The sequence below is a fragment of the Heterocephalus glaber genome, unplaced genomic scaffold (assembly GCF_053883595.1).
Source record: "Heterocephalus glaber isolate CG9 unplaced genomic scaffold, H.glaber_assembly_v1.0 deba00000937, whole genome shotgun sequence".
Taxonomy (NCBI): Eukaryota; Metazoa; Chordata; class Mammalia; order Rodentia; family Bathyergidae; genus Heterocephalus; species Heterocephalus glaber.
Genome location: NW_028258173.1, coordinates 6,614,160 through 6,627,761, shown reverse-complemented (window position 1 = coordinate 6,627,761; position 13,602 = coordinate 6,614,160). Strand labels below are relative to the sequence as shown.

Sequence of the window (13,602 nt, the reverse complement as noted above, 5' to 3'; positions counted from 1 at the left end):
ACTACATACTACTATTACCAAAACGAATATGCTAAGTTAATTCCCTGGAAAGACATAATAAACAGTATGACATCCACCCCAGCGGTCTCAGCTCAAAAACAGTGTATGAAACAAGCAGGTGGGTTCTCCCTTGGGAGAGCAGTGGGGCCCCACTTACGGGTGTGGCTTCATCTCTATGTAGTTCTTGGGGATGAAGCCATCCTTGCCGTTGAGCTCTGCCTTGTACCAATTCTGATCACATTCTTCATTCAAAACCTGAGAAGAAATCAGACAAGAAAAAATCAACCATTTCTCTTCCCCTCTAAGGGTAGCCACAAGACAATCTGTGCTGTCTTAGGTTTGTGAAATGTCTTATTTCAAGTATTATCATTTACACAGAGGTAAGACAAGACTACTTGTAACTTCAAACAAACAGCATTATGTTAAACTCTGAAAATTAAAAAGAAAAATAAATTGTCTCTGGAAATCGAAGGTCAGGCTTCCAAACATCCCCCCTCCCCAAACACCTTAAATTAAATCTTCAGAAGGAAAGCAGAGCTAGGCATAGTGGTGCATGCCTGTAATCCCAGCACTTGGGAGACTGAGGCCGGAGGAAAGCTTAAGTTCAAGGCCACCCTGGACTATAGAGTGAGACCTTGTCTCAACCCGCCTCTCCTGTAAAAAGAAGGAAGCAGAAAGCATGACAGGGAAAAGTATTTTTATTGGTTTGTTTTTGAGACAGGGCTATGCAGTTCAGGCTGGCCTTGCTTCACAGCCTTTGCAGTGTTGGGATTAGAGGCGCATGCCACTGTGCCCAGCTTAGTATTAGTTTGGTTTTTTTTTAAAGAAAGGAAATAAAATTAGAGATTCTAGAAAACAGCACACATTGACATCAGAGAATGAAGGGAGCTTGATAAGAGATTAAACAGACTGCAACTTGGACAGAGGGAGGTGACAAATGAAGCAAGAAGCAACAGGTATCCTTCTCTGGAGATCTCTTAGAATCCACAGAGATCCAATACTGAGATTTCTCAACTGCTTTTCTAGATTACTCCAAGAACAGATTGTCCACCAAGCAGCTCCACAGTGCTGCTGTGTATGCACAACCACACACCCTTATATGGGAAAATTTTACTTATTACGTAGCCTAGGCTGGCCTCAAACTCCTGGCAATCCTCCTGCCTCAGCTCCTGAGTTCTGGGATTACAGGTGTGTGCCACCATGCCTGATAGGAAAATTATTTTTAATGACCAAGCATGACAAGTCTTCAGTATCCATTAAGGGTCATACTGTGCTCAGGTTAGGTAATATCAAAAGCACACACACCAACCAGCACAAATCAGGTAGAAGACTTTGAGATGACAAAGTGAGCCACTGCATTCTACAGTGGGGAAAACAGATCCAGAAAAATGAAATGGCTACCCCAGGTTATGAACTAGTGACCTCATGTAGCTCAGAATCACACCCAGGGCCAGAGTACAGCTCAGTAGTAGAGCACTTGCCTACCATGCACTAGGCTGAATCACATCCTTACTTTCAGATTCTAAATGAATGTTCTACAGCTGCCTCCCGTGAGTCACACAGACAGGACAGGCCTTGAGACTAAGCTGTAGATAATATGAGGACCAGAAAAGAACTTGGGATAAATGCCACACTACACTGTGAATTCTGTACTTCTATACTTTTAACAAAAGGCAAAGGGCAGAAAGCATAAAGGTGGTATTCTGAAAGAGAAAAGAAAATCTAGTCAGGCATGGTGGTATGTACCTGTAATCCTTTGGGAAGCTGAGCCAGGAGAGCATACATTTGAGCTCAGCCTGGGGAACTTAGTGAGGTCCTGTCTCAAAATTTAAAAATAAAAAGGGCTGGGGACATAGCTCAGCAATAAGGCTCTGGGTTCAGTCCCCAGTACCAGGAAATACAAAGAAGAGAGGAGACAAGAGAGAAGGGAGGGGGGGGGAGAGAGAGAGAACAGAGATTGGTGCATCATTCTAAAACGGTGAGTGAAGGAGATGCTGACTAGTGCAATAGTAGTTACTCCACACCACGTTACAAAAAGGAAGCTGATGAAATTCTTTACAGAATCATCCTGAAAGACTTATTCAAAATACCCAAGAATGCTCTACTCACAGCCAAATTACAAGGTGGAGTGCTTTAAACCATCTGATGTCTGTGTGTTGACATTTCTTAGTGACAGGGGCAGACAGGCTGACAGGTAACAATGACTCGCCAAGTGCACGGATGACTGATCCAGGCTTGTTCACTTCCAGAGGCCTGGCCTAAGGAGCTTTGCCCTGCTGGTGCTGATCTGTGATGCTGGTCAGCCTTGGGCCACAGGCAGTGTCACCAGGTTTACGTGCACATGAACACAAGATAGGATGACCAATCCTGTGAGAGCTAATAAATGTGAACAGTAAGAGTTCCAAAAAAAATTACTACTGCTGAGTATGGCAGCTTCACTGTTCTCGAGTCTCATACATGCCAACAGCGTGGTGATAAAAACTTTATTTTTCCCCTTTAAAGAATCATTTTATTAAAGACTGATGATATAAAACATATTAAGATGTATTAATAATTTTTTAAATCTTCACTTAAAAACACTAAACTGTGCTGCAGCCACCAGAGGCATTTTGTTGCTCACAAAGTCAAAATGAAGACAAAGGCTTGGGAAGGAGAGGGCTCCTAACCCTTCCTTCAGCACGGATCTCTCAGCAGCCTGCAGGAGAGGAGCTTCGTAACTTAACCAGCATTTGCAAGAAAGCCCTGACACTGGGATGGCGTAACTTAAAAAGATGTTTAAAAATTAAGTTTTATTCAAATATTTTTACGTACAAACTAGCAAAAGAAATAGACGAACATAAGTGAATTTAAATAGAGTGAGGGGGAGACTGGAGTCATAACAGGTGCCTATGAAGACTGGTTCTAGATGAAAGAGTACATCCTCACGAATATTGCTTCAAGCCTGATATAGTGTTGAGGAGGAGGAAGTTGCTTCTGTCACCGTTTCCTCACAAAAGATGGCTTCGCAAAGCAAGATTTCCATTTATACCAGTAACAATTGGAAATTTTCTGAACAGTTAAACAAAAAAAAAATTCAGGGATGAGATGTAGATGTTGTGGGCCGCGATGCAGCTCAGCAGCACAGTGTTTGCTTAGTGGGCCTAAAGCCCTGCATCTGATCCTTAGGCAAGTGCGCCGCGCGCACACATGAATGATGCTATAGGTCTCAGACCCAGTAGAACGGACCTGATCTGGTACCAAGAACCCAAGATGTAATCCAGAGAGCCTACATGCATAAAGCCAAATTCCAGTCTCAGGAACAATGAACAATGACTCTAGGCAAGCTAAGTTTTGGTTCTTTTGAGTATAAAATAGTGGTAACACTTTACGCTGAGAGAATCAAGTAAGAAAATGTAGTAAGTGCTATAGCAAACATAACACTGTGACACTGACATTCCCACAGTTGGTGGACAAATTTACTTCACAATGGATTCTTTGATACATTAGCAGCCTTAGATCTAACCAAATGTGCCAATCCTGGGGGACTCGGTTTTACCTTCTCTAAATTAGGTCTCTGCCGCAACACTTTCCATGGGATCCAACAGTACATATTAACAAAGAACTGGGATTCTTGTTTTAGTCAGAAAACACATGGGTTCAAGACAACTGTGTTTACTTCATAAAAGATTTTATTTTTCTTTCATAAAAGATATTTATTTATTTGAAACAGGGTCTCGCTATGTAGTTCAGGCTGGCCTCAAACTCACAGCAACCCTCCTGCCTCAGCCTCCTGAGCACTGGGACTATAGGCGTGCACCACCATGCCTGGCTCAGAAAAGATTTTATTTTATTTTATTTTTTTCTCCCTCCAGTGATTTATTAAGGTAAACATGGGCGGGACAGCTCACTTGGCCCAGGGAGCCCAGGTCCAGCCCAGCACCAGAGACTGAACCCCCCCACTCCCAGACTCCACAGCCACTGGCCAATTCGCTGAGGTGCGTTGAGGACAAATTCGAGGACCCACGCGGAGCTGCTGCTGAGCGGGCCAAGGCTAGGGTAGGGTCCAAGATGCCTTCTTCACACAACGAGAAAAGATTTTAATTGCAGAGTTTAAGGACTGCTAATTATCTTCCCTGTCCCTTCTATATAACAATAGCAGGAAAGAGAAGAATTGCATTGCATTTTTACAATTATTAAAAAATGTGAAGTGTCTAGTATACAGAATATTGCCCTTTGAAATGCAGGGATTATTTCTTGACTAAATATAATCAGTCATCTGTAAATGAACAACAAAAAAGGAATCATGATCTCTTTTTCTTTCTCTCTTTTTTTTTTGGTACCAGGGATTGAACTTGGGACCTTGCGCTTGCAAGGCAGGTGCCAGATCCACTGAGCTAAATCCCTGGCCCTCTTTCTCTCTCTTTTTTTTTTTTTTTAAAGAAATAACTGTCTCGTTAGTCCCATCAAACCTTTCAACATAGGCTCTAATGCTAACAGCTTGCAGGGTATTCAACATATCTTCAAGGGAAAATTGTTCAAAGCTCTAGCAATCAGCGAGGCAATTCATTTGTTTTTTTTTGTTTTGGTACTAGGGATTGAACTCAGGACCTTGCACTTGTGAGGCAGGCAGCCGGGCCACTGAGCTAAATCCCCAGCCCCAGGCAATTCATTTGCTTAAGAGCATTTGTATGCTGGCCATGGTGGCGTATGCCTATAGTACCAGTACTCATGGGGGTGAAACAGGAGGATCCTGAGTCTGAGGGTAGCCTAGGCTACAGTGCATGAAAGATCTTTTTTTTTTTTTTTTTTGGCAGTACTGGGGATTGAACCCAGGACCTTGTGCAAGCTAACCAAGTGATCTACCACTAAACTATAGACTCTGCTCCACACCTCTTTTTAAAATTTTATTTTGAAAGGTTTTGGTAAATTGCCCAGGCTTGTCTCAAACTTACGAACATCCTGCCTCAGGCTCCCAAGTAGCTGGGATTATAGGTGGGCACCTTCATGCCCAGGTAAACATTTAAAAAGTTTTTTATTGGCACATGTCTGCATAATGATTACCTTCATCATGGGGAGTTGGTACCTGTACATAACATCTCAATTCTCTTTACTTGCCCTCCCTCAGCTAAACATTTTTAGGCTCCAACATATTAAAAACCAAAACCACCATACATGGCTAGTCCCTGCATTATAGAAATTCAATGTAAACTACTGAATTTTTACTAGTCCTTCTAAGACCCAGGCAATGCCAGGTTGAGTATCAGTCAATCAACCAATCCCAGAGGAGGCCAGATACTGAAACATGATTTCAAGACAAATTTCAAGAACTCCAGTGACACCTACCATATAATTTCAAGTTCCTAGAGCATCACACACACACTCTCTCTCTCTCTCTCTCTCTCACACACACACACACACACACACACACACACACACACACTTTTGTAGACTTTAACCCCTAAGGAGAAACTCTACAGGCCCCTGATTAGGATAACAGCCCTGGAAGGGCCGTTTAAAATCAATTCTTTTCAGTCGCCTATTACATATTTTATGAGAAACTGTGAGTGCTGTCATGCTCTCTGGAGCACAGGTACTGACTCAGTCTGGAGCCAAACAGATTCACTACCAAGACTGTAAAGAAGTGCCTTACAATCACCACCTCCATCTGTTACAGGTTTTGTTCAGCATGAGAAACATCTTGGCCATGCTGCTCAATATCCTGTGCCAAACCATGAAAAACACCCACGATGCAGATAAGCCATTATGCACTTTCATGATGAGACAACCAACTTAAAGGTGGTTTGACGGTGAAGGTTCCTGGTCCCACAGTGGCCTCCAACTGCTTGCCAGGCACACAAAGAGCAACAGTGCTCAAGCCTGCCTGTGGGCTGTCTCCTCTGGGGTTGCAGTAGAGGCTATGACTCACTGCAAACATGCAGAAAATCGCTGCCCAGTCAGGCCAGGTGATGTGTACGGCCCTTAACATCAGCACTGTGAGAAGAAATGAAATGCATTCATAAAGTATAAAAACTCTCCTGATTTGGGCAGATTTATGAAACTGTATGTAAATGCCAAACTGTGTTGTTTTATTAAATGATAAGAGAAAATCTATTCACTTAAAGAAGTATTTGTGTAATGATATCAAATCAAGAGGCCATTTTATCTTATGTCATCACTATCCTCAGCAGAAGTGTATTATCCACGCCACAAAATGCTATTTTAATATTTAAATGGGTATTTCCAGAGCCCTCACTTCTTCGGGGATCTAGGAGTCCTAAAATCTTTGTTTTTTTAAAAAATGCTATTTTCTTTTTTAAAAGATTAGTACACGTTTGGCACATATAATGATGACACTCATGGCAGGTAGTTGGTCTGTGTACATGACACATCTTAATTCTTTTTTCATCCCTTTCCCCTCCTTCCATTTTGTGATTCCCTTCCCATTTGCAAAAAGATTTCCCTGTTTCCTATTATCTAACTTTTACTTTTGCTCTTTATACTTTGGGGTTCTCATATAAGAGAAGCAAATACAATGTTTAAGCTTATGTGTCTGCTTTCTTTCATTAACCCTATGGTTTCAAGGTAGGCTCATTTTTTCCACAAATGCTTCAAATTAAGGGTATGCTGTTTGTTGGTCAATCTATCCTCTGAGCACCCGTGATGAAATAGTCAAAAAGTTTTGCCTTACCACCTTTAAAAAAAATTAAAGCTGGGTGCGTTGGCATACACCTGCAATCCCAGTTACTGGGGAGGCTGAGGCAGGAGGATTACAAAGTCAGCCTGGACACCTTAGTGAGACATCTCAAACTAAAATAAAAAGGAAGAGCCAGGGATGTAGCTCAGTGCTTCCTGGATTCAATCCCAGCACTCTCCCCACAACAACAAAAAAAAACAAAGATGAAAGAAAGGAAGGGGAGAATCCCACACTCCCAATATCCTGCTGGTGAAAAGCACTGATCACTTTTTCAGTGCCTTCTTTCCCAATGGTTACTTTTACTATTTTGTTTTGTTTTGGTACAGGGGATTGAACTCAAAACTTTGAGGTTCCAAGGCAGGTGTGGTGCCACTGAGCTAAATCCCCAGCCCCTCGATGGTTACTTTTATAGCTAGCAGGTACTCCCACTGGCAATCAATTCGCAAGAACATTCATTAGTGCGTCAGGAGACCAAGGCCCACCAAATGTCCAAGCATCAGGGTTTGACCTCAATCAGCGAAAAGTACCAGAGCACTGTCAATAACAACATAAGCCCTTAACACAGCCCACCTACCACCACTTTATACTGCACACTGGTATGCCCTGGTACCACCCAAACTAACTCCCAAGCTCCAGAAGCAATCTAGTTCCATGCCCAGTTCTCATCGGTGTTCCCCACAGCTCTCAGAATGGTATCTGGTATACTCTGAGGGAGTGACTGTGTATGGGTGATGTTCTGAGAGGTGCACACAGTGTCACAGTGCAAGTGGGGTCCAGGGACAATGGGAAGAACGCCACATGCTCTCATGCTCTACATATTCTGACGAGAAAGAAGAATTTAAGTAGATCCAGAAAGAAGATTGTCATGAGTATGTGCCCCAGGGAAGGAGAGGTAAAATCAAGGTAGCACCAGAATTACACAATCAATCTTCAGTAAGTTGGCACCACTGCCAAACGACCATGTGGTGCACTTCAAAAAGGGGTACACTAAATCTTTTCTCCATGACTACCTGTGTGCACTTTTATAAGATGAAAAAAATAATGACTACCCTCTGCTAACAGAAAGCATTTCCGGGCTGGGGATTTAGCTTAGTGGTGCCTGCCTGGCAGGCGGGCAAGGACCCGAGTTCGATCCCCAGTACCAAAAAAAAAAAAAGAAAGCATTTCCTTTTGGGATTACAAGTACATAGACGAGTTAGGTACTCTTAGGATCAATATCTGTTTCTCTTCTTGGCTCAAAATGGAGTTTGTCAAAATTTGAGAGCAGCTTCTACTGAGTGTCAGCTGCAAATCCAAGACAAAAAAGTACTGTATAAGAGTGGGTAGAGGGTAGGTGGAGAGAGAAATCTCAATAGGACATGGATAAAGGAAAGCAATGCCTTGGCTGAACTGAGAGAGGAAGTGTGGCTCTGTATCTACACATATCCTGCTAATCCCACTGGGGCCTGGGCACTTCCTGGAAATGTGAAGATGCCTGCTTCAAGCTGCATGTCTGACTTGCAACTGACTTTTTTTTGGTACTGGGGATCGAACTCGGGACCTTGTGCTTGTGAGACAGGCGGCAAAACCACTGAGCTAAATCCCCGGTCTGCAATTGACTTTTTCCAGAGCGTTTATTTTATAACTACCACTATTCCAGCAATGTTTTAATAAAAGACAGTGTGAAAGACCTTGGACTTTTTGTTCTTTTTTTTTTTTGGACTGGGGATAGAACTTGGGTCCCACTGAGCTAAATCCCCAGCCCCCAACCTTGGACTTTTTGATTCGTCTACTGAACGGCAGCAAGACTGACGTAGAGAGAAGTGGTATGTAAATGACTGCATTAAGAGCCCAAGGCCACTCACACATTCTTTTGAAATGTATGATTTCCTTTATGTTTACCTGTTAGGAGATGAACAATACTGACTGACTAAATTACAGGATATTTCTTTCTCTGAGACACAGTATTCAAACTGGATGCCCTTAACCCCCCTGGGTTATTGTGTTTGTTTGGTTTTTCTGGTACCAGGGATTGAACTCAGGACCTTGCGCTTTTGAGGCAGGCGACAGCACCACTGAGCTAAATCCCCGGCCCTGGGTTCAGTTATTAAGAAAAGCTGCTCATTAAAAATAAATACATAAATAAATAAATAAGCAAGCAAGCTGCTCATGGTATTTTAACAAAACAGAAGGTATTTCACACCTATGTGACATTATTATTCCTCCCAGACAAATATGGAAGCAATGACACCTAAATGCAAAATGCATAGGCAATACCCCAAAATAAACTCTTCCTACCAAAGAGAGACAGATTCCATTCAAAATAAATGCTTTTTTTTTTTTTGGTACCGGGGATCAAACTCGGGTCCTTGCCTTTGCGTAGCAGGCGGTGAAACCACTGAGCTAAATCCCTGGCCCTGCCTTTTGTTTTTGACTTGTGAAAGACCTTTCACTTTGGAATTGACTGCTCTCAGAATGTCAGACTCTCAACTGCAGGACCCAGAGTAAGAAAGGAAAGGGGGAAGAAAGAAACACATGCACACGCACACGCATGCAGATTAGGGAGTTTCAAAGGGAAAAGCCTGTACATTTGAGAAATCCAACAATCACAATGCTCTGTGCTGGATAAGCACTGTGCAACCAGAGTAAAGCCTGAGTCAGGAGAAGAAAGGATATCAAGGCCATTCTCCCCAGGATCTGGACCCTGGCAAGCAGTACCTGCAGCACAAGTGAGGTGGGTGCTGGGCCAAGGCAGTTCTGAGTGCCACTGCAATTATCAATTCAACAGAAATTATCTTGGTTCCAAGCACCAAAGAAAGTCACCTAAGCTCACTTTAGGATATATTAGGAAAACTTCCAGGACAAAGTGTGAACTCGAGTATACTCCTTGTTTGCAACTTTAGCTCTGCCTGGCCTGTGCAGAACTGAGTGAAAGGAGTATAGTAGACTCCCCAACTTGCTGTAAACCAAACAGAAGGATGGACTGTTCTTTTGGCAAAATGTATCTGTCATTAATTAGAAGGTGGTAGCTGGGTGCGGTAGCACACAGCTGTAACCCCCGCACTTGGGAAGCCAAGGGAGTAGGATCACCACGAGTTTGAGGACAGCCTGGGCTACACAGTGAGTTCAAGGCCAACCTGTACTATATAGTGAGATCCTATCTCAAAAAAAGAGGTGGGGGGGAGAGAGGGCGGGAGGGAGAGCAGGCAGGCAGACAGACAGACAGACACAGACACACACACACACACACACACACACACACACACACACACACACAAACAGGTTAGGATTCCTTAAGTTGCAAAGAAAAATTTCACTAATGGTATCAGAACTTCCCAACTGGAAATAACCAAAATAATCTCAAACTACCTCTAACTCTAACAGTATCTGTTAAAGCTACTGTTCTTTTCATCTTGTTCACTAATAGAAGAGGTGAACATGAAATTCACAGTAATCTATTTCCAAGTTAGCTGTGTGACTGATGTCAAAAGCTCAACTTATATCTGGAGGAACCAGAGGGAGTAATTTCAAATAGTCTAGAAACAGAGCAAAGACCTAAGGTAGAGTGACTCAGGGTTATGTTACAGAGTAGAATAAGCAAAGCAATTTCTCCTTCTATCTTTTATTTGGTTTTAAATAAAAGGAACCATTGTTTAATCATACTTTGCTTGCTGTCCTCCTCTCTGCCAGGCTACACTCCGTCCTCCTGTGAAGCTGCCCTAGGTTTAATGGACCAATGCCAGTGACATGCCTTTTGGACAGCTGGTTATGACTCAATCAAGCAGTCATCTCTTCCAGGTAACCAACTGGCCAGCAATGTCACTCTCGGAGAAATACTGCTGCCTGACAGACAGGCCAACATATCCTTTCTGCCCCTCTACCATCCCCAGGAAGGCCAAAGAGCTCTACAGCCCTGAAACTTTCAAGGACATGATTTCATGCGGGCTGGCCAGGAATAACTAAATCAAGGGCTCATTCCAGACCTCTGTTTCTATGACTCAGACATCCGATAGAAAAATTCTGGTACTAGGGAATAAACCCAGGACCTGAACACTGAGCTATATCCCTAGTCTTCAAAATTTTTTAAAATTTTGAGACAGGGTCTTCCTAAGTTGGCCATGTGGGATCAAACTTGCTATCCTTCTTCCTCCTCCTCTCGACTGCTGATATCACAGGTGTGCGTCATCACACAGTTCCACTAGTTTGCAGTACTAGGAACTGATACTCTATGGATACACTACTACTAAGCTGTATTTTCTGCTTTCTTAAAATTTGTTTTGGGAATGGCTCTAAGTAGCTCAAGCTGGCCTTAAATTTGTAATCCTTCTGCCTCAGCCTTCCAAGTAGCTGGGATAACAGGTGTGTACCACTACTCTGGCAGAATATGGTTTTATGGAAAGTAATTTGGCTATATGTATTAAAGACCTGAGTTTTCATTTCTACTAACCCAGCAATGGCATTCTTCACTAATAAAACCACCAGTGATGTATGAGAGAGCAAACAAGGATGCAGTGAGTGCCTGAGTCAGCGCCAGTGCTATGTCCTGGTGATACAACAATGAAGAGATAAACCTTACTCTCAAGTTGCTGAGAGGGGGCAAGATATGTGTATGAAGCTCTGTGATGAAAAAGTTCAGGGCGCTTTGCAGAACATATCTTTAGGAGACCTAATCACGCACCAAGACGGGAATCAAGGAAATATTCCCTGGTGGTAACATGTATTAGCTAGGCTAGGTGTGGGGTAGGAATGGAGAATTTGAGTGAGAGCAAAGAGAAATATTACAAGCAGAAGAGCCTAAATAAAGGTTTTTGGGTGGGAAGGGGCTTGGCACAGTTTAGCACAGTCCAGGATTCGAGTGAGGTGAGTGGCAAGTTGTCTCCCAGGGTCGGAGACAATTGGGTCAGACCACGCAGGGTTTGAAGCGCAGAGTGAAGATGAGTTGAGGAACATACTTAAGGAGTAAGAGTGTGTGTGTAAAATGTGTGTGGCATAAGACCTGAAGGGGAGAGGGGGCAGCAGGTGGTTAAGAGGGTACTGCTATACCAACCAAGGCAAGAAAGAGAAATTTAGTCTGGGCAAGGTAGTTTCTGGTTGGGTTGTTTTATTTGTTTTTTGGGACAAGGTCCTGTTATGTAGTTGAGGCTGGCTTTGAACTATGTCGCCCAGGTGGGCCTCAAACTCACAGCTATCTGCCTACCTCAGCTTCCCGAGTGCTGGGATTACAGGTGTACACACCTGGCCTGTTTCTAGTTCTTTTGAAAAGTCTCAAAAGTGAACATTTAAAAAGACTGACACGTCATTTTAAGAATGTACACTTATCTTTCTATTCCAAAAGATCTCCCTCTAAGCCGGTGGTGTACGCCTGTAATCCCAGCACTCAAGAGGCTGAGACAGGAGGATGGCCTTGAGTTTGAGGCCAGCCTGGGACACAGTGAGTTCAAGGTCGGCTGGAACTATATAGCGAGACCCTGTCTCAAAACAACCAACCAACCAACCAAAAAAGCAAAAGATCTCCCTCTGTACTTGTGCGAGAAAAGGAAACCTCCTACAGTATTGGGTGAGAAATCAATTTCATTCACTTCACAGGCTTCTCAAGGTGATATAACTAAAAAGCTAGAGAAAGCGAAATTATTTATCATAAGCAAACAAAAAGAATGAAAATGTATAAAAGGAATAATCTCTCATTTATGAAGAATGATTCCATTCTCTGAGAACAAAGGTGATGTTTTAACACCTTTACAATTAAAAACAGCTGCATAAATCTGACATTGCTTTTTTTTTTGGTACCAGGGATTGAACTCAGGTCCTTGCGCTTGTGGGGCAGATGGCAGAACCACTGAGCTAAATCCCAGCCCTTGACATTGCTTTTTCAGAATCAATTCAAATGGATACACTGTGCAGAAAGCCTTTAGAATCTATGAAAATATGCCATTTAGATGAGCAAACCTTGACTTATGCTTACTCCTTACCATGCATACTTTCTTTACTTCCAAAAGCAGACATCAGGGGGCTCATAAAACCCTAAATGTGGACTTTTCATGAAGAAAATGGGCATTAAAGTTTGGGGTGTAACAACTTTTTTCTGAGCATCTCCAATGGATTGGAGACAAATATAACTGTTGTTAACAGACAGCTAAATTACCATCCCTCCTTTTGCTATTAGAGTGGGGCCCTTGCTAGTAATTACTGTGCTCTGGGCTTCTTTCAGGCAGCTGTGGGGCTCCAGGCTCAGAAGAAACAGGTCCCAAAAGGCCTGGGGGCAGGGGCTGCACTTGGCAGTCCCATCAAAAGAAGACAAGCCAAGCCTTGCTCCGCCTATAGTTTTCTCTCTCTAAGCACCTACACACTGCTCCTTGTGGAAAATCAGCACTTTCATCCCACAGAAAATGTCACAACCTGCAGAGAAGAGAGGGACTGGAAGGGCTAAATAATAGGATATGTTAATGCAAACAATCAGCGAGTCACCCTCAATTCCAGACTACAAGAACAACTTCCTGATTTCACGTGGTATTTAAAGGGAAACTCGTGTACCACTCAACGATTCTGGGTGGGCCTCAGAAATACCTGCAAATAGAAAGGTTACCAGGCATAAAATGTTCACTCTCTCTGTTCACAAACAATTTGGTTCTCAAAAGTGTTCCAGGAAATTCTGCTTCCCTTCACAAACTCCACATCAGGAACAAACGCAACCACGGCCATCTTCCCCAAAATTGTAAAACAAATTAAGTTCATGAATGGAGGCACCACTGCAAATAATTTGACAAATCTCAATGATCAGCCATACTGTGATCAACAAAGATATGACTACTGTTTGCTGCTACAGAACGGTATCAATTGGCCTTTATAATCTTCCTTCCATGCAGCAAAGTTTTTTTTAATTAAAAAAATTTTTTTTGGGCCGGGGATTTAGCTCAGTGGTTCTGCCGTCTGTCTCGCAAAGTGTAAGGACC

The 13,602-nt window shown here is 42.9% G+C and overlaps 1 protein-coding gene across 3 annotated transcripts in view; it reads right to left on the bottom strand.

The window, feature by feature from the left end:
* The window catches only part of Grb2 (growth factor receptor bound protein 2), a 75,414-nt gene that overhangs the window by 17,407 nt on the left and 44,405 nt on the right, over positions 1–13,602 (bottom strand). For all 3 annotated transcript variants that reach the window (XM_021241071.2, XM_004860664.4, XM_004860665.4), the window contains exon 3: positions 158–255. In XM_021241071.2, coding sequence (XP_021096730.1) covers positions 158–255 — 98 coding nt within the window. The remainder of the gene's footprint in view (positions 1–157; positions 256–13,602) is intronic.